General features: G+C 39.1%; 1 protein-coding gene across 2 annotated transcripts in view; it reads left to right on the forward strand.

Moving 5' to 3' along the window:
• The window catches only part of GLG1 (golgi glycoprotein 1), a 155,239-nt gene that overhangs the window by 71,633 nt on the left and 57,379 nt on the right, over positions 1 to 26,227 (forward strand). For both annotated transcript variants that reach the window (XM_025888890.2, XM_025888889.2), the window contains exon 2: positions 20,127 to 20,159. In XM_025888890.2, coding sequence (XP_025744675.1) covers positions 20,127 to 20,159 — 33 coding nt within the window. The remainder of the gene's footprint in view (positions 1 to 20,126; positions 20,160 to 26,227) is intronic.

A 26,227-nucleotide genomic window follows, 5' to 3' on the forward strand; every position in this document is an offset into this window, starting at 1 on the left:
CATGACCTGAGCCGAAGGCAGACGCAACGACTAAGCCACCCAGGCACCCCGAGGTTTTCTTTTTAAACCTCAACTTTAGGAGTAAGTTTGTAGATACAGAGATTCTTAGCTACAGGAAGGCAACTTCAGTTTAAATAGTTCAATTACATTAGGATAAACTGAAGTAAAGGCATAAATTAATTTAGGAGATTATTGTAGAAAAATCTTATCCCGATGGAAAGAGTAGTCTTTAAATAACTTCATCAAGTTTGCTTAGCACAAATAAGTGTGTGTGGAATTTCTGCCTGCCCCTCACCCTAATCTCTCAGTCTAATATCCATATACAAATCCAGATGTGATATCTATTTTGAATTTCATTTAGGTGGTTTCTAAGTAAACACAGGATTAAATACTTTTGATTTTGTTCACTCATGTTTTAAGGCTCCAAAGAGCCTTTATATTTAAATCCAACTGCTCAGATGCAATTATTTTTAAATATGCAAACAAACCAAGGCTATTAGTCGTCTAAAATCACTTTTCTCAATCACTTGGGAAATGTTTCTAGCCCACCACTGGCACTCAAAGCACCTTTCTCATCACATCAAACTCAAGTTGATTCATTCTGTGAAAATAAATGTTACTTGTGGCCAACTGGCCAACTTAATAATAAGCAAGATCAATGACTGACAATTCAATTTAGATGTTCTGCATTCGTCTGGCTTTATGACAGCCACCTGTAAACAGGTAGTATAATGCAGTGCAAAATGGTGCCTGGAGGGCTCAGTCTGTGAAGCCTCTGCCTTGGGCTCAGGTCATGATCCCAGGGTCCTGGGATTGAGGCCCTCATCAGGCTCCCTGCTCAGTGGAGAGTCTGCTTCTCCCTCTCCCTCTGCCTCTCCCCCTTGCTTGTGCTCATGTGCTCTCTCTCCCTCTCTCTCAAATAAATAAAATCTTAAATAAAGCGGTGCAAAAGAGGTCCAGGACTACACTACCATAATTCTTCCAAATACATTCAGATCTTACAACACTATCTTTGAAATTTTGATCATCACAATTATTCTTCAGAAGAAGATTAGGAAATCTAATGTCTAAAACACAGGGCTTTGACTAAAGGTCTTTGAATCTTTAGTCTACACCAGAAATAGAAAAGATAAGGACTGGAGGAAAGTTTGCTATTTCGAAGATAATATATTAAATTCCAACGTATGATACAAATGAAATACCTCACACGGACCACAGAAAGAGGACAGACCAAATAATGTAAGTGAGCCACAAAAAGCACACGAGCATTTTCCAAGAGAAATTTTACTAAATGACCCACATCACAGAACTTGACTGGGAAAAGACTCTCTGCATTAGGTAGAACATATCCAATTCATATACCTACCTATTCAGAAACAAGAGATGGTATCTAATAACGGAAAACATATTTTTGTTTCAATTTCAAAAGGAAAAAAGAGACGGGGTGGGGTGGATAGTAGAAAGTCAATTTGGGATTGCTCTCTCTAAAAATCTTGCTTCTGGTGCCAGGAATTTTTTTCTTTTTAACCATCTACATAGATTCTCTATGTTCCTTATTTTTACCTCAGTATGCAAGGAAAAAAGTTTCAGGCATTTAAATGAGACTTACCCTTTCTGTAATATGCACTAAATGAAACATTCTATGATTTATTTAAAATACACACTTCAGGGGCGCTTGGGTGGCTCAGTCAGTTAAGTGTCTGCCTTCGGCTCAGGTTATGATTCTGGGGTCCTGGGATCGAGCCCCGGGTCAGGCTCCCTGCTCGGCAGGAAGCCTGCTTCTCCCTCTCCTACTCCCCCTGCTTGTGTTCCCTCTCTTGCTGTGTCTCTGTCAAATAAATAAATAAAATCTTTAAAAAAATAAAAGGCACACTTCAGTTGTAAACAGTACTGTACACTTGTATATGTCTACTCCAAGCCATTTGTCTGGTTAAGAATCTTACAACGCCATGATGTTGATAGCTAATTATGGCATTAACATAAGGAATTAAATGCATATACACAAACCAATTTAGATGATCCACAATAGATTTTAAAATAAAAATAAAATTTTAGGACATACTGAGATATCTTAGATTATTTTATCTAATTAAGTAACTTACTAAAAACCTTTAGCTATAACTTTAATTTTTAAACTTTATCTCAAAATTAACAAGTACACAAGGTGGGGCACCTGGCTGACTCAGCCAGTGAGGTGTGTGACTCTTGATCTCGGGGTTGTGAGAATCTGAGCCCCAAGTTGGATGTTGAGATTGCTTAAAAATAAAATCTTAAAAAAAACTTAGCAAATACTCATTTTAAAATATAAATATGGAGTAATTTTGGCCTAAGAGCAAGTTAATGAAGTTTCAGAAAAGAAGTGAATGCATTAATACCTCCTTCCCAAAAAGTTTGCCACTGAATAAATGATCTCACTATCCATGACTTACCAAAATAATTTATTCAGTTGGTTACTAAAATTGTCCCTGCTTCCAGACAAAGAAATAGTGTATAAGAATGGGAAGCTGCCTTTCTGGTGTAAAAGAGTCTCTCGGGGCACCTGGGTGGCTCTGTGGGTTTAGCATCCAACTCTTGATTTTGGCTTAGTTCAAGACCTCAGGGTTGTGAGATTGAGCCGCCTACCGGGCTTTGTGCTGTGTGGAGCCTGCTTAAGATTCCCCCCCCCCCCCCCCCCCCCCCCCCGGCCCAACCCTGGCTCATGCAGGCCCTCTTGAAAAATACGTACATACATACATAACAGTCTCTTATTAGTTCACTTTGGGGCCATTAAAAATTCCTAAGTTTTTCTGGTTTTATTTTGTTCCTCTGCCCTTTTGCTGGTAGTGCCTCAGTTAAAAATAAACACAAGAAAATTCCTGTAAATCTAAGTTTTTTCAATCCTTTCCCTGTTTCACCAGTACCTTAATTAATAGAATTCCACATGCTCTCTAAGTCTCAGAAACACAAAAACAGAAAAAATAAACAGCAGATTCTTTTTCCCCCGAGATGACTAATCACCTCTGCCTTAGAATTTAAGTAGATCCAATTTACATCATTAATTGCCACCAAAATAGATCAGACAAAAGTATCTTGCATCTGCGTATTGACTTAAGGCTACAGTTTCTTCCACTTATGACAAAATACTTTTTTTTTTCATATTCAGCTCTCTTTTTGCATAGTGAGGAAACCAACTGACCCGGTAAGACCATGAAATTGTTAATTTCAATTCCTATTCTACCAGTTAACTTATACTGTGATTTGGGAGAAGCCAATCCTTAATCTTACCTTTGCCATTAGAATTTTTTGAATCTGAAGTATGGCAAAAAGAGAAAAACACATTTTTTCAAACCTTTTCCCTATAAAAAATAGACCCATCCTTTCTGAAGCCCTCTTGACAATTTTGATAGTATAACTACCAACTCAGAACAGCTTACATCTGTGAAAAAATACCCACTTTCAAATAGAGGGATTGTTTAAATCGTCTCTGATGCCAAAAGTTGCTTTCTTGTGATATATACATTGATACATTGATATATATATATGTATATATATATCAATGTATGTGGTGTTGATTTAATCTACTGATGACCGCTTAAATGTGCATTTTCAGAACAGAAGAATAATCAGGATGAAAGATTTCAACTCTTAAAGTCAATATTCAGGATCAGTCTGAATGAGAACCTGACTCACAGCAAGCCCTGGAGCTGCTCCTCCATTCTAAAAATATCTGCCACAGGGCACCTTATTCATTCCAAACTGAAAAAGAATTTCAGATCTATGTTCTAATTCTTACTTGGTGCAACCATGACATCACAGAGCAGGCAAATGCACAAGAAATTTTGCTACAGTAATTTGGCTATGAGTTTTACCTGTCTTGAAATTCTTCCTTTAAAAATTAAAATCCTAATGAAATAAATTCTTGGCTGATCACAAAACCCCCACACTCTCTGGCAGTATTTTCTTTTCAGATAACTGAGGGCAGTGGAGCACCTGGGTGGCTCAGTTGGTTGGTTGTCTGACTTGGTTTCCGGGGTTTCCGGCTCCGGTCGGGATTTCAGGTTTGGGATGGAGCCCCCTCATGGGCTCCACGCTCAGCGCAGAATCTGCTTAGGATTCTCTCCCTCTCCCTCTGCCCCCCACCCAAATAAAATAAATAATCTTTTTTAAAAAGATACCTGAGGGCAGTTCCAGGAAGGCAGTGATCAGTTTGGGCCATCACAGCATTAGGCATACCCTGGCATTCTGTATAGGTTTTTATTTGGTTGACAGAAATTCTGTCTGATCTCTAGGCTTCCAAAGGCAAGCTCTCAGTCACTGGGGTCACAATGAAATAAACAGCTTCTCCCCAACTTCTTCCTTTTGGGTCTATTTTTCAGGCTTTTTAATCTTAACATCAATTCACTAATATAGCCCCAAATTAAAACCAAAACTATGCAATGACTTCACGCTGGACGGGACAAGAAATTACTAAAAAAAGAGGTCAAAGAGCACTATTCTCAGAAAATTAAGCCCACTATTTTGGTTTCTTGATGGAAAAACATTAGGACAGAGAAGGAAAAGTATCAAGAATTACATATCTGGAGGGCCTCTGCACACATCTGAAGGAATTCATCACCATTATTTATTTAAATCCAATTCTCCAGGCAGAAACTACTCATGCTTCAAATGAAGCTTTTAGAAATGACCAAGAAAAAAAAAATCCCATATGAATAAACACCAATGGACTAGATCCGAAGGGGAAAAAAAGACAACTTCTGACAAGCCGACTTACCTCATGAGGACAACGTTATCTCTTTAAACTCCCCCCACAATATACATCCTTTTACTTATTTATTTGTTTATTTATTTTTAAAAAGATTTTATTTATTTATTTAACAGAGAGAGACACCACAAAAGAGGGAACACAAGCAGGGGGAGTGGGAGAGGGAGAAGCAGGCTTCCCGTGGAGCAGGGAGCCCGATGCGGGGCTCTATCCCAGGGACCTGAGTCGAAGGCAGACACTTAACGACTGAGCCACCCAGGTGCCCCTATACATCCTTTTAAAAACTTCTAAAAATTAAGCAGACATAAACTGGTTACAACTTATGTATAACGTGGCTTTCTGCCTCAGAAATCAACCACTCTCATATGAAATCTCTCAGTAAATTCTGCTTCATTTCCTTCTTGTAAGCACCTATTTGGGGCAGTCACAAGACTGACTCTCTGGGAAGGGAATGTGAGGCACATAGAGATGAGTGTGGATGAGCACCCGTCAGCCTCATGTAAGGGGTGGAAAGGACCTGCATTTTCTTAGGCCTGTGGGAAGGGAAGAAATGTTGACAGGGAGAGGGCCTGAGCAGTAAAAGAAGAAAAGAAAACAACTAAAGAGCAAAGCGTGATTATGTCCCCAAGATAACAAATGGAAGAATAAATCAAAAGAGAGAATCATAAGAAAGCCATCTCCTAGACAGAAAGAAAAACCCCTCTCCTTAGTTTCTCAACAGCTGCTTAGGAAAAGGCGTCCTTATGAGCTTCTACGGATTCTAACAAATCTGTTCCTCTGTTCTGCACCAATTCCCCTCAGGCCATGATCTGAGTGCCCTGGAAGTCTAAGTCAATAAAGATTCTGCATAAAATTTTAAATGCTCTTTATCCCACTAAAATGTGCTGCTAAATGAAAGAATAAAAAGGAACTTTACTCTTGTAAAGGGGAAATGCAAACAGTAGCATTTACCTGCTAAACTGGAAACTGCTTCCATCTAATTGTCTCAAACCACTGTATACAGGCATTCAGTTTGTTATGTGAGTAGCAATTTTGTTGTGAGAAATGAAACTGTAAATTATATTTCTGTTCTTTAGAACGTAGAAAACTTTTCTTACAATATAGGGAGAAGGAAGGTAAAAGACAGAAGAATCTATGTTTATCCTTAATTTTTTAAAAAGTATAAGGGGAAATACAGATTGCTATGTCTTAACAAACTTTGTTGAATCCACTGTTCTTTTTTTTTTTTTAAGATTTTTATATATTAGAGAGAGAGATCACAAGTAGGCAGATGGGCAGGCAGAGGGAGAACGGGGAGAAGCAGGCTCCCGGCTGAGCAGGGAGCCCGATGTGGGGCTCGATCCCAGGACCCTGGGATTCATGACCTGAGCCAAAGGCAGACGCTTCACCGACTGAGCCACCCAGGCACCCGAATCTACTGTTCCTTGAATTACATGCAACTTTTCTAAAAAAAAAAAAAAAAGAAAGAAAAAAATTAAAACTAAATTATAATAAAATTAAAGCTGATAAAAAGAATTTTGAAACTTGTTAAAGATGTTACTAAAACTGGGCGCCTGGGTGGCTCAGTTGGTTAAGCGACTGCCTTCGGCTCAGGTCATGATCCCGGAGTCCTGGGATCGAGTCCCACATCGGGCTCCCCTTTCTCTGTGGGGAAACTGCTTCTCCCTCTGCCTCTGCCTGCCACTCCCCCTGCTTGTGCTCACTTTGTCTCTCTCTTTCTATGTCAAATAAATAAAATCTTTAAAAAAAAAAAAAAGATGTTACTAAAACTGTGCTGAGTTTATTCTGATCAATCTCGAAACCCAGAACAACTGGTAAGGATGAGAATTTACTACGCTTCCCGTTAGGGCCTGATCTTAACTTAGAATCTCTACGTATTTTTTAAAAAAGAATCTCTACGTATTCTTGACTCAAACTACATGGCATACTTAAACCATAAATTTAGGTTAACTATATTCAGTGTATGTGGTATGTAGGAGGCGATTTCAGAGTTGGAAATTTACTGGACAATGAAGTGAGGGAAAGAAGAATAAAGTATGATGGTGCCCTAGTTTCTGGGTTGGGGGACAAAGTGGATGGTGGCAGCTTCACTGAGAAGTGAAATCCAGGCCCAGTAGGCTTGGAGTAGCAGGTACTCAGCTCAGTTCCAGAGCTGTTGAGATTGAAGTGCCCATGGACATCCCCCACAGACATAGTTGGCAGTATGGTTCTGGAGCTTAGGAAAGAGGTTTAGGCCTATGATAGAGATACAGGAATTATCACATTTACCTGGGAATGAAATCGTCTCAGCCAGGTGAGGACAGAACCATGACATTTAAGTACCTGATTAAGGGGGTGACTGAGAAAGAAGAGTCCGATAGAAAAGCCACAGAAAAATGTTAAGTTTTTGTTTTAATTGCTTAGTTAACATACAGTCTTATTGTAGTTTCAGGTGTACAATATAGGGATTCAACAATTCCATACATCACCTCGTGCTCATCATGACTCCTTTATCCCTGTCACCTATTTCACGCATTCCCCCACCCACGTCCCCTCAGGTAACCATCAGTTTGTTCTCTGTATCTTAATTTGTCTCTTTTTTTTACCCCCTTTGCTCATTTGTTTTGTTTTGGAAATTCCACATATGAGTGAAATTATATGGTATTTGTCTTTCTTTCCTCATCTTCTGTGTCACAAAATTTGTGGGCATGTTTGGCAGTATCCATCACATGGAACCAATCTCAGGGCCTCATGGATAATTTCTCTGACAGTCCAGCACCAGGATTATCTGGCCGTACAAACAGTGGTAGACATGGAAGGGCTCCGTGCCCTCGTCCTGGTCCCAGGTGTTGGTGCAGACTACTGACTGGGACACTACTTTAGGTATAGTCAGAGGAGCAAGCCCAGAAACTCAACATCAAGAATAATATATACTAGTTACTTCTATAAGAACATGTTGAGTTTTAAAAGGGGTAAAAAATAGATATGACTCCCACAAAAGTGGGTGCCTGGGTGGCTCAGTTGGTTAAACGTCTGACTCTTGATATCAACTCAAGTCATCATCTCAGGGTCATACCAAAGCCCGGTGTTGTCAGGCTCCAAGCTGAGTAGGGAGTCTGCTTGAGATTCTCTCTCTCCCTCTGTCCCACCCCCCTGCCGCTCACACACACTCTCTCTTAAATAAATTAAATAAATAAAATCTTAAAAAAAAAAAAAAAAGACCCCACAGACAAATTAGGGCCTCGGTTCTTGGATAGTCTCACTTAAGTGCAGAGCATAAAGGGGTCTGTGTTGAGGTTAAGACCGATTTGTACCTTTAAAATGAAAAATACCTTCAATGCCCTTTAATTCTAATAAAGTAAAAGGACACACACATACACACTACAGTGGGGATTAGCAAATAGTTCTGCTTTGTTTCAGATAGCATACTTGACCCATGCAAATAAATACTAGCAAGACTTTCAGCTCTGTCAAGTACTAATCCACTCATCTTCAGTGAGGTTATACCCCTGTCCTGAAAGTATGAAAACACACAACAATCTAGCTAATTACTGGACTTAATGGCTGACAAAAAACAACAACAAATTGAGCAACTCTTGACTCAGTGATGGAATAATTCATATCCATGAAGCTGCCATGCCCCAGAATTTACTTTGAGATGTCAAATTAACATATAATTTTAAGAAAACTTTAGAACTAGTTAAACTGACTGAGTGGAAACACTCAAAATTAATACAATTTATCATCTACGCTGCCCAGAGCAGGAAATGACAAATACCAAATAAGGATACAGTGATCTAGTTATTGAACGAAAACTGCATAATCACATTATGGCATAATTACATAGGATTATGGTTTTGCAAATATTAAAATTTATTTTTAAAATGTAAATTACAAAAACATGTACCCTCTCTACCATAAGAAATACCGTGAACTCTTTCCTCATTTTCCCCCTATTTTACTGTTACGAATTAGAAATAGAGATACCTATAAACTGTAGGAGACAGTCATCCTCAAAAGAATGTTTGGAGATAACTTCTTTTCACGTAAGAGCTCAACCTTTTCATCAGCTTCCTATTGGGTACTGCCCAATATTCAAGAAATGTAGGGCTTGTTTTTTAATGACAAGCATTTAAAGTCCCAATTATGGCCTTACAAAGATTCTGCCTCATTTCCCCATTGTGAATGAATGAGCTTCTCTGGAACTAAACCTTCCTCATGAGAGCCTAGAATCAGTAGGGAGGGAAAAGTTAACCTCCCATTACTCATTTTTTTCTCCCTAGGAGATGACTTAGATTTCTAGAATCCAGTTTAGTGCGGCTGGGAACATTTTAACCTAATTGTTGGGTGAAGGAAACAGATTCAGACATTCTATGGAATGCTTGACCAGATTCCCATCTAGCCTCAAGGGAAAGAATCTTCAACAGGTGGGTCTGTCAGCTTGGCTCCTAGCCATGGCAGGGTCATAGCTGTAAAGGGACAAAAGGCCTTGTTTTCCATTGCCCAGTTGCCTGGTTAAAGTCAGTTTGGAGCCTGTGTTACCACAGTGACACCTAGAACATTATCATTCAGTCTAAAGTGCCTTGCATTAATAAAATATTTTGTAGAAATTCATCACAAAGACTATACTTCCTCTGAACCATGAAGCTGTAAATACTACTATTGTAGTGCTACTATAAAAATATAGTATCAAAATTCTTCTAAAATAGCTACTCATAGTATTTTTCATACCTCATAAAAGCAGTGTATTAGATCCCCTTACATCATAGTGTTTCAGAGGCAACATGGTAGTAAGAACTCTGAACTAGGAGCCAAAAGACTTATGAATTCCACTGCCATTGCATATTCGTTGTGTAATACCCTCGATCAAGTCACATAATTCTTTAGGCTTTAAATTTCATGTCTATAACAGATAAATCCTGCTTTACCTACCTCACGGGGTTGCTGTAAGTAAAATGAAGCCTTTGAAAATTAGAGGACCTTGCAAATATAAGATAGTACTGGCCTTTCATTCTCTGTAAATAATCCAGTCATTTAGGCATCAAAAGCAACCTTACTGCTTCCTAGTAAGCCATAATTAATGCAAAGAATATGAATTGAAAATACATGAAATACATACTTAACTGTTATGTGTACATACTGTCTCTGAAAGAATACATAAAAAATGTATTTTCAGTATATACCCTTTTGCACCTTTTGAATTTTGTGCCAAATGGAAAAAAAAAATCAAAGATAATTCCAGCTTACGCTTAAACAGAGACACTTTTGAAAATATTTGGAATACACTCTTCCCAGTCCGTATTTTTCTATTTTCTTTCTCTTCCGCTGTCTATTTCAAAGGAATTGTGAGGGCGGGGAGGGGGGCGTGTATGGGAAGTCCACTCTCTCTGGGACATGGCAGGTCAGGTAGCAATCTGGCCCTCTTAAGAGTCCTAGATTGGTAGTTCTGTTCTAAGAAAAGCACATTAACCATTCTATGGTTTAGTTTTCCCAGTATGGTCAACTTAATGTGGGAGTTTTAGAGTGAGAGGTGAAAACAAAATTATTTGAAAGACATGGTATGAGTAAGAAAGAGAGTATCAATTTTTGTATGGTATCCTTTATATTCTTTATTTATTTGCCATTTCAATTGATATGGAACAGCTAAATACATGTCCAAATTTGTCAAAGCAGTAGCTACTATAGCCAAATGCAAAGTGAGAACCTAAAATAGAAAATTTCCAGACATCTGACAATACTATTAATATTTATACTGAGTAAATCTGGAATGATTCTGTCAATGTAGCTCAGTACCTCCAATCTGACTATGTTACTTCTATAATTTTGAAAAGATAAAACCAAAAAATGCATATAAAATTGCCAGATGCAAAAAAAGTCCCCAAAACAGCATCATACCCAAGTATCTAAAAATATCACATTTCTTCCATACTGACCAGTTCTTAGTGTGCTGTTTACTTTAATTGGCCTAAAGAGAAGCAAATAGCGCTGAGCTGCCAGAATGCACGGAACGCTTTCTGTATAACCCAGTGCAGATGACTAGCGCTTCTGAAGAGAAGAGCTGTGATTCGGGGACTGGCCTTTCATCTGAATAAGAGAGCAACTGCATAATTCTCAAGGATGTGTAAGTTTTGAAGCAGGAGCCGGCAGGAAGACAAAAATGAGGTTAGGTGAGAGAAATAAAGACCATTTGAATACTGGGAAATGCTATGTTGAAATGGGGGAAGAACAGTACCTCGTACCTCAGCATCAGTGGACTTGAAAAGTATCAAAGAAGCAGCAAATATTTTTACACAGATAGTCTGTTCTTGAAAGAGAGTCACATCAAGAAACTGAATGGGCAAAAGTAATCACTGTTGAACAATATAGCAGCCATGGAGAAAGATAAATATAAAATAACAGACAAATATAAAGAAGAAAACCTGAATGCAGTTAAAGATAATGACAAATGCAGCTATAGGAAACTTTAGAAACTCCTATAAGTAGTCCTGACCAAAAGCTATAAAGGGTATTATGTCCCAAAGTTCACAGAATCGTCAGAAGGTCGAGGAATTAAAAGCATAATTTAGAGATACTTTATCCAAGAGATTTTCAAATTTGGGGGACCTCCTCCATACTCCTCATGACCGTCTGAGGCACTGCCAAGGTAATCCAAAACCACTTCCCCAACCACGCTGTACCACTCTACCTTTCTACTTAAGTCAAAAACGAGGAATTTGAGGGCGCCTGGGTGGCTCAGTCAGTTGAGTCTGCCTCCGGCTCAGGTCATGATCCCAGGGTCCTGGGATTGAGCCCCACATCAGGCTCCCTGCTCATTGGGGAGTCTGCTCCCTCTCCCTCTGCTGCACCCCCTGCTTATGTTCTCTATTTCTGTCAAATAAATAAATAAAATCTTTTTAAAAAAACAGTTATGATGACCAAATGGACTTAAGACATGGGCAAGTTCAGCTCAGTAGAGGAGGAGATTGAGGCTAGGGATGTTGCTGACTCATATGCACACAATGCCGAAATGAACGAAAAACAGCTGGGGCACAGAGTCCCGAGTAAAAGCTTCCAGAGCTGGCTGTACTGGAAGCCAAGAAAGTGAAAATGAGGGGGACTTTGATTGACAACCAGTTCAAATGATTAGGACCTTTCTCCAAACCTGTACTGGAGGCAAACGTTTAGATCAGGAGGAGAAAGAACTTTTTCGGGACTACACGGTCTGCCTCCTACCTTTATGCCTCAGCCCCACTGATTTTCCTACATTCAGCAGGGTCTTTGCGTTCATATGATCTGCTTTCTAGAGATGGATTTTTCTAAATCTTTCTGTATATGGATCTTCTGTACTATTTTTTTTGTCTATTTGATGTAAGCTTCTTGCTGTGTAGAAACTCTATGAATAGATCAATGCTTGAGTGTCTCCAGTTTCTAAAGTAGCTGTTCTTATTCCTCCTTCAAAACAAAAATGTTTAAAGATTAAAAAAAAAAAATAAGTAGTAGTAACAATACCGTATTTACCAGCTATTACCCCACCCACTTTCTGGGGATGCACACAGGTAAATAACAGTAAATTAAATTACCACTCTCTGCACTGTGTTTAGCATAACATAACTAATTTGGATTATGGAAAACCATTATTGGATCAGCATTGAGATTTTATTAAAATTTATAGTTATCCCACCATATATTAGGAAACATCAAATATGTAAGCCTAAGAATGGTCACTGTAGGGTTCCTCATTTTCTCAGGTCTCTGCCCTCTGCACAGAATGTGCCTTTCCGATTCCTCCCACACCCTAGCATTCTTCTGCCTTGCACAGCCCCATCTCATCTGCCTCAGCATACACCGAGCATCACATCACCAAATCACAACCTCTTTTTAAGGCTCAACTCAAATGTGCCCTCCTCCATTAAACCCCCTCTGACTTCCTTTCTATCATCTTACTCGTGGTGGGTGGGGTTGGGGTGAGACTCTTTTCATTCTTTAAAGTATCAGGCCCTCCCTCCACCCAAACTCCACTCTTTGTATGATGGTTACATATAGACTCATGTTTTATCTGCCCCACTCTTTATATGATGGTTACATAAAGACTCATGTTTTATCTACCACACTAATTTACTTGAAAGCCAACATCTATAATCTGTGTCTCATACCCTTTCTTAAAACTCTCCCACTGGACCTTTACTGTAAATCCTTTTTGAAAAGATGGGTTGAATGTTAAAGAATCACACAAAAGCACAACTCTTTAGTAAATGAGACAGAGCATTGTTGGAGGGCACAAAGCCTATGTTGATCCACTGTCCTTTTGGAGAAACATTGCTTAGCAGCAGTCCCTGGATACAAGTAAGAAAAGTTAATTCTGATTGAGCCAGAATAATGCACTAAGAGGTTATGAATCTGAGGGTTAAGATTCAATTGACACTTGCTCAGGGAAAGTTTACCAAGACTAAAAGACTGACTTTTTCTGTTCATTACCAGCCATATTATGTTGTTTCCTTTTTTTTTGGAGGGTGGGTGGGCAGGAGGGCCGTGGTTTGGGTCAAATTAATAAATGAATTGCTCATATGATTGGCACTTTACTAGGTTCTTAATGAGTAAACTCCCAGAAGAAGAATCTCTTTACTACTACTACTACAGGAGAATGTTTCTAATTACAGGGAGACATGTTGTTGCCCAGCCTTCAGATTTTTGCAAGGCCATAAAAGCACTGATACTGTTGACATTTTTTTGTTTGTTTTCTCCCAGGTGATTAATAAACAGAATCTGTTGTCACTTCATTTAGTACTAGGTGTGACCATGTAGGTAGTTCAACTCTAGTTGATCTAACTGTAGAATGTTGGAATTTTTTGCATGAATGTTCGAATTTTAGACACAATCCAACTCCCAAGCATTTCTTTTTCAGAAACTGGGACAACTTCCAAGTTAGTTTCGTGAATCCTTTAATTTCTCCTGCGAGACTCATTAACTCAGCCTGTTCACCTTGGGGAAATCATAGCTCAGACTTGTACTTTCTGTAAAAACCATCCTCTTAAGTGAATGTGATAGTTGATTTAATTGAGAACATTCAGACTCAAGCTTTTCAATAGTTTATTCTGAAACCTGTTTGTTGTGCTTTGATCAGGAGAGAATGATTAAGATGAAGCACTAGGAAACCATAATCATAATATGCAAATTACCTACATTAAAAGACATGGAAATCAATAAATACCTCTATTTCTGTATTCCACATCTCAGATCTTACAGTCTCCTAAAGCTGCAGAGAATCTCAACCATCTTAGACCACTGTTTCTTAATTTTGGGATGTCTTATGGATCTTTCTGAGATTATGATGACAGCTGTGAATTCTCAGAAAAATATACTTAACACACAAAAGTTTGTATTCACTTTCAAGACAGTTTCACTCTTAAAGTCAGTTCATGATCATAGGTGAAGAAATCCCTGTTCTGTCTTCAGGGGTCTGGAGAACTGACACACCCAAAGTCACACAGCTTCTGTAGCTGAATATTTCTGAGTCTGTTGTCCTTTTTTCTACCATTGCATCCTTTAGTTAAAACCCATTTTGAGGGGTGCCTGGGTGGCTCAGTCGGTTAAGTGTCTGCCTTCGGCTCAGGTCATGATCCTGGGGTCCTGGGATCAAGCCCTGTGTTGGGCTCCCTGCTCAGCAGGGAGCCTGCTTCTCCCTCTCCCACCCCCCTGCTTGTGTGCGCGCGCTCTCTCTCTCTCTGCCAAATAGATAAAATAAAATCTTTTTTAAAAATACTTAGGCGCGCCTGGGTGGCTCAGTCATTAAGCATCTGCCTTCGGTTCAGGTTGGGATCCAGCCCTGCATCAGGCTCCCTGCTCAGTGGGAGGCCTGCTTCTCCCTCTCCCACTCCTCCTGCTTGTGTTCCCTCTCTCGCTCTCTGTCAAATAAATAAAATCTTTTTAAAAAATACTTTAAAAAAACCCATTTTGAATTACAGAGCTTAGAGGAAGGAATACTGGTTTTAAGCCTTAAAGTCAACTATTTCATCTTTGCTTACCCAACATGGAGATTAAAGTACAGTAATACCCAAAACATTTATTCTTAATCTTTTAAAAGACATTTATTTATTTGAGAGAGAGCACAAGTCGGGGGAAGGGAGAGGGGCTGAGGGAGAAGGAGAAGCAGACTACCCTCTGAGCAGGGGGTCTGATGTGGGGCTGACCCCAGGACCCTGGGATCATGACCTGAGCTGAAGGCAGACACTTAACCAACTGAGCCACCCAGGCGTCCCTATCCAAAATATTTAAATGATTTATAAAGGCCAAGTGAACTAAGCAAAGTTTTTTTTATAACTTGCTGTGGTTATCATAGAGCTAATGTGGATTCGTAGTTCTAATTACTCCAGCAGTTTCTTCCCTGGGCCACCTGCATCTAAATTCATCATGTAGCTGTCAGATCATTCTAGAGCACTTGTTCTGTTTATTCATCTTGTCTTTTTCTTGCACCTCCTGAAGATACACCCTCCCCCCATCATTGTGCTCAACTTGGCCTACTGAGCCTTTTTTGGAGGTATCAAGCTGAAATCGTTACAGTGAGCATTAGTCACCATTTATTATCATTATTTAAACTCCAGTTTTGTTGTGTCCTAGAAGTGTACTTTGATTACTTAGTTTCTCCGTATTTTAATATCCTCATCTGTAAAATTGGACATAATACCATTTTTCTTTTTTTTTTTTTTTTAGAGTTTTATTTATTTATTTGACAGAGAGAGACACAGCAAGAGAGGGAACACAAGCAGGGGGAGCGGGAGAGGGAGAAGCAGGCTTCCCGCTAAGCAGGGAGCCTGATGCGGGGCTCATCCTCGTGACCTGAGCCGAAGGCAGAGGCTTAATGACTGGGCCACCCAGGCACCCCAATACCATTTATCTTGCAGTCCATCATGTAAGAAATTAATGTAGCACCCAGCTCAGTTAGTTAAGTAACAACTTTTACCTTTTCCTGCTACCCATGACATTCCTTATAGGAGTCAGGCACGTGTGATCAAGCATTCAGTGCTTATCTCCTCTACAGTGTTATTGCCACATTGCTCATTCAGCATTATCTGAGCTCCTTCTCTAGTTTTAGTCCCTGCTGTGTTGGGTTGGGTTGTATCACATTTTCGTCTTTTTCTTTTTCCTTTATTCATAATAGTTTCTTTATTGATACTAATGTATGCAACTTCAGGAGTTTCTTCTACAAAGTTTGGTCATTAAATTAACAGAAAGCTATTTATTTATGAGGCTTTTCATAAATTTTTCTCCTCCCATTTCCATTGCCAAGAGGACAATTATTTATTTTCCATGAGGAAACACTTGATGTAAGAGACACTCCTTTTTGAAGTCCAGAGTTCTATCTCCTAAGTGATGGAGAACAGCTAATAATGTAGCAAAGCTCAGCTTCAAATCTGATGCTCCACAGGCTTGGAGCCAGCTCTTTGCCTCTGATTTGAAGCGGTGGGAGTGAGGGGAGGAGTCCTAAACTGGTTGCAAGGAAGGTTTCAGCTCTTAATCCTCTGTTTTGATCGTGTTCTTCTTTATCACTTGAAGCAAAATTACTACATATACCCCTAGTATTATATAGTTTTTTTTTTAAGATTTTATTTATTTATTTGAGAGAGAGAGAATGAGAGACAGAGAGCATGAGAGGGAAGAGGGTCAGAGGGAGAAGCAGACTCCCCGCTGAGCAGGGAGCCCGATGTGGGATTCGATCCCGGGACTCCAGGATCATGACCTGAGCCAAAGGCAGTCGCTTAACCGACTGAGCCACTCAGGCGCCCCTTTATAGTTATTTTTAAGTATTAATTATTCTAGGGATGCCTCGGTGTCTCAGTCGGTTAAGCATCTGCCTTGGGCTCAGGTCATGATCCCAGGGTCCTGGGATCGAGTCCTACATCACGCTCCTTGCTTGGCAGGAAGCCTCTTTCTCTCTCTGCCTGCTGCTTCCCCTGCTTGTGTGCTCTCTGACAAATAAATAAAATCTTAAATATTAATTATTCTAACATATACATTATAAAAGCATTAAAATATAAATTAAAAGATGAGCTTTTAAAAAAAGATTCTTTTATTTTTTTCTTGAGCCCTAGGGGTCATCTAACCTGCATCTTCTTTGGAAATCATTCATTTGGAGCATCAATCATTTGTCTAATCCTTCAGGCCTATCTCAAGTCCCTATTCTTGCTTAATTGCATGACTTCACCATTTTATCTCTCCAATTGGATTGTAAACTATCTGAGGTTAGAGACTATCTTATCTTTCTTCTGTATCCAACAGCAATGCCTTGCACAGTTTTGGGTACATCATGATTATGCAGTATTTACTTGTTGATTCATTTCTTGGGATCATTTCAGATATTCTTTGATTGATAGTTAACAAAAGTAAAAAAAAAAAAAATCCTCGGCCTTATTCTACCTTAGTAATTCTGGGTTTTATTCCCCCATGCTATTCATCTTCTAAGATTAAAGATAATGAAGCCTATCTGCATTTATAGTTTAGCAGAAGTAGTTACACTATGTCTGATGAAGTGATCTGATTGGGACATCACAGGAATCACGCAGTCTGAGAATAAACCTGTGTCAGCACCCACATCTGTTTTTGGTCCTTGAGATTGAGTACTAAACCATAGCATTTTCTCTTTATACTTCCTCGAGTTACTTAGTGCTGGCATTATTCATGTTCCTACTGTTTGGGCATACTACTTCATCTTTTATATTTACAGATAGGTCTCTGTTCAGTTCCCCTAAACATCACTGTGTCCTTTGATTCTAAAGACCCTTTTAAGTTTCTGAAATTAATTATTTGCAATTACACGTAGACATTCTTCATAGCTATTCAGTTCTATGAGTCTCAATGGCTTAATACCATAACCTTGTTCTTATGGCGTTCCTATCTTGTCTCTTTCTTTTTTTTGTTGTTTTTGTTTTTTAGATTTTATTTATTCATGAAAGAGAGAGAGAGAGAGAGGCACAGGCAGAGGGAGAAGCAGGCTCCCCACAGAGCAGGGAGCCTGATGTGGGACTTGATCCCAGGACCCTGGATCATGACCTGAGTTGAAGGCAGACGCTTAACCGTCTGAGCCCCACATTGTCTCTTTCTGGAAAGAGACATTAAATCTAAAAAGAAAAAAATAAGACCAGTTTATTGTCAATTACAAATTAAGTTGACAAAAGAGACCCTGGGTGGCTCAGTCGTTAGGTATCTGCCTTCGGCTCAGGTCCTGATCCCGGGGTCCTGGGATCGAGCCCCGCATCGGGCTTCCTGCTCAGAGGGAAGCCTGCTTCTCCCTCTCCCACTCCCCCTGCTTGTGTTCCCTCTCTCGCTGTGTCTCTCTCTGTCAAATAAATAAATAAAAATCTTTAAAAAAAAAAAAAAAAGACAAAAACTAAACACGGGTTTCCAAATGTGCAGTTCATTTGTGTCCATGGCTCATGTCATTCCTTCATAAAGGCTGTAATACTCTGTACTTACTAACATAACCTACTAAATTAGATTGTAGCTGTTATCAATTGCAGCTTTAAGGTTTTTAGAATTTTTATTATTTCATTTGCTTGATAGGTATATTGCTCATTTTTTTCTTCATAACAAACTCTTCAACATTTCAAGTGCTTATAATGACAAATAGTTATTTTTCTTGCCTGTGGCTCTGCAGGGCAGTTGGGATGGCTCTGCTCTGGGCTCCAGGTTAGGTTTAGGTCTGCTTCATGTCTTTCCTTCTCCTTGAACTAGCAGCTACCTGGACACGTTCTTCTCTTGGAGAATGACAGGAGTGTGAGAGTAAAAAGCTAAACCGCCCAAGAACATTTAAAACTACTTCTGTTATGTCTCTGTAAAATCACGTTGGCCAAAGCTCGTCAGGAGCCTAGCCTCCTATCAGTGGAGCAGGGTGTATACTCATTGCACAGCAGGAGTGCTGTGCAGAGTTACAGGGCAAAGGTTGTTGGTATCAGATGCTATTAAAGAGGAGAAAAAACCCGGGGGAAATAACCTGGACTACCACTGTAGGGAAGCAAACCACTAAAACAGTCATTAATTTAGTAATACGGGTCCTGTGAATATAGGTCCGTTGTAAACATGACAACACTTGCATATTATTTAACTACCTTCTTTTGGAAAATGCTCTACCAATGCTCTGAATTTCTTTCCAGAATGTTCTCTCTCTCTCTCTTTTTTTTCCTTAAGTAGGCTCCACACCCAAGGGTACACAGAATTCACTTCCTTTGAACAGGTTGGAATGCTATGGAAACTCAAAGAAAATGTGTCTGTTCATACAGTTGTATCTTTTTTAAAGGTATGAACAAGAACACTAAAGGAGATATGTATTGCAGTTATGTAATATTAAATATAACCTAGTCTGTTTTTTAAATTATGGAATAGAAATTTCATTTTATCTCTGGTTCATGGACCTGGCTTTGCAGAGTATATGTAGTCATGGGAATATGTATATAATTTCTGTTTTTAAAAAAAACTTTTTTTTTAAGATTTTATTTATTCATTCGAGGCACAGAGATACTGAGAGAGGGTATGAGCAGGAGGAGAGGCAGAGGGAGAGGGAGAAGCAGGCTCCCCGCTGAGCCAGGAGCTGGACATGGGGCTCCATTCCAGGACCCTGGGATCATGACCTGAGCCAAAGGCAGACGCTTAACCATCTGAGCCACCCGGACGCCCCTAAAAAAACTTTCCATTTTAAATTATATACTTGAAAGATTATAGACTCCTAAGAAGTTACATTGAGGTCCTGTGTACCCATCACCTAGCTTTACCTAGTGGTGACATGAGATTAGTATGTATGTATGTATGTATGTATGTATTTGAGAGAGAGAGCGTAAGCATGAGGGGCAGAGGGAAAAGGAGAGAGAATCTCAAGCAAAGTCTGTGCTCAGCACTGAGCCTTGTGGGGTTCGATCTCAAAACACTGAGATCAGCACCTGAGCTGAAATTAAGAGTTGGTCACTTGACCGACTGCACCACCCAGGCGCCCCGAGATTAGTTTTGAAATCATTGATAAACCTTCTTTGCCCTCTTTAAAAGCCTGGGGTTTTTTTTGTTTTTTTGGGGTTTTTTTTTGTTTTAGATATCTTACTTTCTTTAAAGAAAGGACACCTATCATATGCCTGATCCTCTTTAGCTTTCAGAATTATGAAGTGTCCTGTAAGGATCCTGATGTCACTATTGCTTTGTTTCTTTAGTACTTTCTTCTCCATTTTCCTCATTTTCAGATTGTACCATTGATTGGGAAGTGATTATGTCTTATCTGCTTTTCTGGTATATTTCTCCCTGGAAATTTAAAATATATATAAGCCCCATTTTATTTCTTAAGTTGAAGAAACATATTCAGTTAAATATTCAGATTTCTTGTTTGGAGTTTATTTTGGTGGTATTTGAAAACTTGAGGGTTTTTAACATCATCTCTTTTTTTTTTTCCTTTTAGCCTGAAAATGAGATTTCTTCAGACTGCAATCATGTAAGTATGGATTTTCCATAACTCACCATATGTGCTTTATATATATGGCAGATTCAGGATGCTTTTTCTGTTGTTTTGGGAAACATGTCTTCTTAGATTCTCTTAATCTTAACAAGGATGTTAAACCTTATTTAAGGACCATGGTAAATCTGCAAATACCCCTCCATTCTAGAAACAAGCAAATTTTGTCAAATATTTATGTGCTTAAGTTTTACTTCAGTTATAGCTACCATATGAAAATAATTTTCTCTGCTTATCTTGCTTACAACTTTATTTTTATTTTTTTTTTAAGATTTTATTTATTTGCGAGAGATAGCAGGCACAAGAGAAAGCATGTGGGTGGGCAGAGGGAGAGGGAAAAGCAGACTCCTGCTGAATGGGGAGCCCCACGCAGGGCTCCATCCCAGGACCCTGACATCATGACCTGAGCTGAAGGCAGACACTTAGCTGACTGAGCCACCCAGGCGCCCTGTGTTAAAGGTTTTATACACACACATACACACACACACTCTAGAGATAACTATAATGAATACATTAAAAATCATTTATATAGGGGCGACCTGCGATCCTGACCTCAGCTGAAACCAAGAGTCACATGCTTAACTAACTGAGCCACTCAGGCGCCCCAAAGGACTATATTCTTTAATAGAAAGTGCTGTTAATAAACATAGGCAACAGGGGCTCCTGGGTAGCTTAGTTGGTTAAGCATCTGCCTTCGGCTCAGGTCATGATCCTGGGGTCCTGGGATTGAGCCCCGCATCGGGCTCCCTGCTCCGTGGGGAGCCTGTTTCTCCCTCTCCCTCTCCATCTGCTTGCCGCTCCCCCCTGTTTGTGCTTGCTTTCTCTTTCTCTGTCAAATAAATAAATAAAATCTTTAAAAAAAAATAAACATAGGCAACAGGTATAAGTAGATTCTTCACAGGTAAAAAAAAGATGTCCAAGAAATAAGAAAATTTGATTCTCTCTTATAATTAAAACTGTGAAAATTAGAAGACAAATGAGTGCATTATTTTCATCCATCTGATTAGCAAATATAAAAAATTTGACAAATACACAGTATTGATGGGAATATGGGGATTTAAGCATTCTCTAGCCTGCTAATCAGCAAACTGCTACCCATTAGCCAAATCCAGACCACTGCCTGTTTTTATGCATAAAGTTTTATTGGAACGCACCCACACCTATTCAGTTACATACTGTCTTTGGTTGCTTTCCATGCTATAATAGAAAGGTTGAGTAGTTTCTTTTTCTTTTTCCTTTTTTTTTTTTAAGGTTTTATTTATTTATTTGGCAGAGAGAGAGCACAAGTAGGCAGAGTGGCAGACAGAGGGAGAGGGAAAAGCAGGCTGTCTCCACTGAGTAGGGAGCCCGACGTGGGGCTCGATCCCAGGACCCTGGGATCATGACCTGAGCCAAAGGCAGCAGCTTAACTGACTGAGCCACCCAGGCGCCCCAGTTGAGTAGTTTCAACAGTGACTGTAGGTTCCTAGAAGTATAAAAGATTTTACTTTCTGGCCTTTTGCAGAAAAAGTTGGTAAACTCTGCTCTAGCCTATAAATAAGAATATAAATATGAAAATCTTCTTTGTAAAGCAGAGAACTTAAAATATACTTTGGCCTAGCATTTTTACTTCTAAGAATTTATGTATAGTTATACTTAAAAGAATGGGTTCAAATATGTCTATAAGAGGATATTTGGCATTATTTATGAAGCAAAAAATTAGGGAAAAAACTCAGAATCCATCAGTAGAGTGACTCGGGCATGGGGGAATCCCAGAAAGCAGCTAATCTGTGCCCTAGAGCTCCTAAAAGACTAGAGAATAGGAAGGATTTGACACTGCTGAAAATGGGGACAAATAGTATACAGAAAACAGGAGAATTGATGTCCTTATAAAAAGAGATTAGGACACAGAGACAGAGGGGAAAACCATGTGAAGATACAAGGAGAGAGGTCTCAGAAGAAATGAGTACTGCCGACACATTAATATCAGACTTCTAGACTCCAGAATTGTGAGAAAATAAATCTCTTGTTTAAGACACTCAGTCAATATTATTTTGTTATGGCAGCCCAGCAAACTAATACACTTTTGGGTTGGGATGGGTTGCATGATAATTTTTACCATTAAAATTATTGGAACAAATTGTAAAAATCAAACAGTTTTCCACATAGTAGGGAGATCTGGAATGAGTTAGTGTTGTTAAGCAAGAGATAAAATTGGTTGTGAACAATTGTTAGGCCTGTAAATACATTTGAAAATGTTTACACAATGGACAAATTCCTAGAAAGACAAATTTACCAAAACCAACACAAGAAGTAGAAAAATCTGAAAATCCTATATTTATTTTAAAAAATGAATCTGTAAATAAAAATCTTTATTGGTTGGCTGGCTCAGTCATTGGAGCGTGTGATTCTTGATCTCGGTGTTGTAAGTTCAAGCCCGACGTGGGGTGTAGAAATTACATAAAGAAATAAAACTTAAAAAAAAATATATATATATAAAAAACATATTTTTTTTAAGTTTTATTTATTTGAGAGAGCGAGAGCCAGAGAGCATAAGTGGGGCGAGAGAGCACAAGCAGGGTGAAGGATAGAGGGAGAAGCAGACTCCCCGCTGAGCAGGCAGCCTGATGCAGGGCTTGATCCTAGAACTCCAGAATCATGACCTGGAGCCAAAGGCAGCCGCTCAACCGACTGAGCCACCCAGGTGCCCCTTAAAAAATAATTTTAAAAAATGGATCTGTAAATAAAAATCCCATAATGAAAACTTCAGGACCAGATGGATTTATTGGTGTAAGGAAAAAACAGCACCAGTCTTTTATTTATTTATTTATTTATTAAAGATTTTATTTATTTGAGAGAGAGTGAGAACATGCAAAGTGGGAGGGGCAGAGGGAGAGTTAGAGGGACAAGGAGACTCCCAGCTCAGTGGGGAGCACAATGCCAGATTCCAGAACCCTGAGATCATGACCCCGAGCTGAAGTCAGACGCCCAACCACTGAGCCACCCAGGTACCCCGTAACCAGACTTTTATTTTATTTATTTATTATTTTTAAGGATTTTATTTATTTATTAGAGACAGCTTGTGCACAAGCAGGGGGAGCAGCCGAGGGAGAAGCAGGCTCCCCACTGAGCAGGGAGCCCAGTGTGGGGCTCGATCCAGGACTCCAGGATCATGACCTGAGCTGAAGGTAGACGCCTAACCAACTGAGCCACCCAGGAGCCCCTATATCAGTCTAAGAATGTTATTTATTTATTTGAGAGAGAGAGAAAAACAGCATGAGAGGGGAGAGGGAGAGGGTCAGAGGGAGAAGCAGGTTCCACACTGAGCCGGGAGCCCAATGCGGGACTTGATCCCAGGACTCCATGATCATGACCTGAGCCAGTGGCAGTGCTTAACCAGCTGAGCCACCCAGGCACCCCCAGTCTTTTAAAGAATAAAATAAAAGTGGAAATATTTTTCTGTTCATTATGAGGCTAACATAACCTTACTGTCACCTAAAAAGGATATAACAAGAAAGAAAACATAGGCCAGTGTAGTGTCACTTGTGAATCATAGATGAAAAAATGTTAACCAGATTAGTAACAAACTGAATCCACTAAAATATAAGAAGGGAAATACATCAGAACTGCATTGGATTTAGTGCAGAATTGTGAGGTTAATTTAACATTTGAAAAGTTAATCACAATAAAGGAGAAAAAGTTATGTCATCATCTCAGTAGGTACATTAAAAATCATTTGACTAAATTCAATACTAGTTTTTTTAAGTTTTTATTATGGGAAATTTTCTAACATTAGTCATTAGACTGAAGGCTGCAGGATACAAGATTAGTAGATTAAGAAATCAGTTGTATTCCTACTGACTAGCAGTGAATGATCTGAAAATGAAATTAAAACAACTTTATTTACAAGAGCATCAAGAAGACTCAAATACTTAGGAATAAAATTAACAAAAGAAGTATAAGACCTGTAAACCGAACTCTATGGAAAACATCTTTGAACAAAATTAAGATGACTGAAATAAAGGAAAAGATATCTTGTTTCATGGATTGGAAAGCTTAATGTTAAGAGGGTAATACTCTCCAAATTGATCTAGATTCAGTGCAATTCCTATCAAAGTTTCTGCTGACAACTTTGCAGAAATTGACATGCTGACCCTAAAATTCATACGGAAATGCAGGGGATCCAGAATAGCCAAAACAGTCTTGAAAAAAGAACAAAGTTGGAGCATTCATAATGCCTGATTTCAAAATTTGCTGTATAGCCACAGTAATCAAGACTGTTGGTACTTGCATAAGGATAGACATATAGATGAGGGGAGTAGATTGAGAGTTCAGAAAGAGACACATTCATTTATGGTGAACTGATTTTCAGCAAGGATGACAAGATAATTCACTGGGGGGAAACAATAGGCTTTTCAACAGATGGTTCTGGGACACCTTGATATCCACATACCTAAAGATTAATTTGGACCCCTATTTCATACCGTATACAAAAATGGATCAAAGACCTAAATATAAGAACTAAACTGTAAATCATCTAGACGAAACTATAGGTATAAATCTTAATGGCATTAGATTAGGCAAAGGTTTTTAAGATATGATACCTAAAGCACAAGTAACCAAAGAAAAAATAAAGTGAGCTTCATCAAAATTAAAAACTTTTGTGCTTCACGGGCGCCTGGGTGGCTCAGTCATTGGGCTTCTGCCTTCAGCTCAGGTCATGATCCCAGGGTCCTGGGATCGAGCCCCACCTCAGGCTCCCTGGCTTCTCCCTCTCCCAATCCCCCTGCCTGTGTTCCCTCTCTCCCTGTGTCTCTCTGTCAAATAAATAAATAAAATCTTTAAAAAAAAAAAGAAACTATGGGGAAATTGGAATCCTCATACAATGCTGGTGGGAATGTAAAATGGTGCAGCCACGACAGAAGATAGTGTGGTAGTTCTTCAAAAGGTTAAACAGTTATGATCTGAACAATCAGTTCCACTCCTAGAGACTCCCAAGACAGTTGAAAACATATGTTCACAGAGAAACATATACACAGGTGTTCATAGCAGCAATAATTGTAACAGTGAACAAATGGAAACAGCCCAAATGTCCATCAACTGATTAATGGATAAATGAGACACAATATAGCCATATAGTAGAATAATATTTGGCAGGAAAAAGGAACGAAGTACTGATACATGTCACAATAAGGATGAAACTTGGGAACTGGACACAAAAGATTACATATTTTATGATTTTGTTTATATGAAATGTCTTGAATAGGCAAATCCACAGAAGATTCGTGGTTGCCGGGCGCCTGGGTGGCTCAGTCGGTTAAGCGACTGCCTTTGGCTCAGGTCATGATCCTGGAGTCCCACATCAGGCTCCCTGCTCAGCAGGGAGTCTGCTTCTCCCTCTGACCCTCCTCCCTCTCGTGCTATCTCTCATTCTCTCTCTCTCAAATAAATAAATAAAATCTTAAAAAAAAAAAAAAGATTCGTGGTTGCCAAGGGCTGGGGGAAGTGGGGAATAGGAAGTGACTGCTACTAGGTATGGCATTTTTTTAAAATTTGTCATTATTATTATTTAATTCCAGTATCCTTAACTTACAGTGTTATTAGTTTCATGTATATAATATAGTGATTCAACAATTCCATACATCACTCAGTGCTCATCACTAGTGCACTCCTTAATTCCCATCACCTATTTGTTCTCTGTAGTTAAGAGTCTGTTTCTTGGTTTGTCTCTTTCTCTTTTTTTTTCTCTCTTTGCTTGTTTATTTGGTTTCTTAAATTCCATATATGAATGAGATCATATGGTATTTGTTTCTCTGACTAATTTTGCTTACCATTATACTCTAACTCCATGGAGTTTCTTGTTGAGATGAAAATGTTCTAGAATTAGATAGTGGTAATGGTTGTCAACATTTGAATATACTAGTATACACTAAATTATACTTTAGAAGGGTGAATTTTATAGTACATAAATTATTATCTCAGGAGTATAATATAATCAACCCTCATGTAATCACCACCCAGCTTCAATTATTTATTCAGATGCATCTTGTGTCATCTCTATCCCTACT

The sequence above is a fragment of the Callorhinus ursinus genome, unplaced genomic scaffold (assembly GCF_003265705.2).
Source record: "Callorhinus ursinus isolate GAN/ISIS: 27379988/994484 unplaced genomic scaffold, GSC_fseal_2.0 scaffold37, whole genome shotgun sequence".
In the NCBI taxonomy this organism is placed as follows: Eukaryota; Metazoa; Chordata; class Mammalia; order Carnivora; family Otariidae; genus Callorhinus; species Callorhinus ursinus.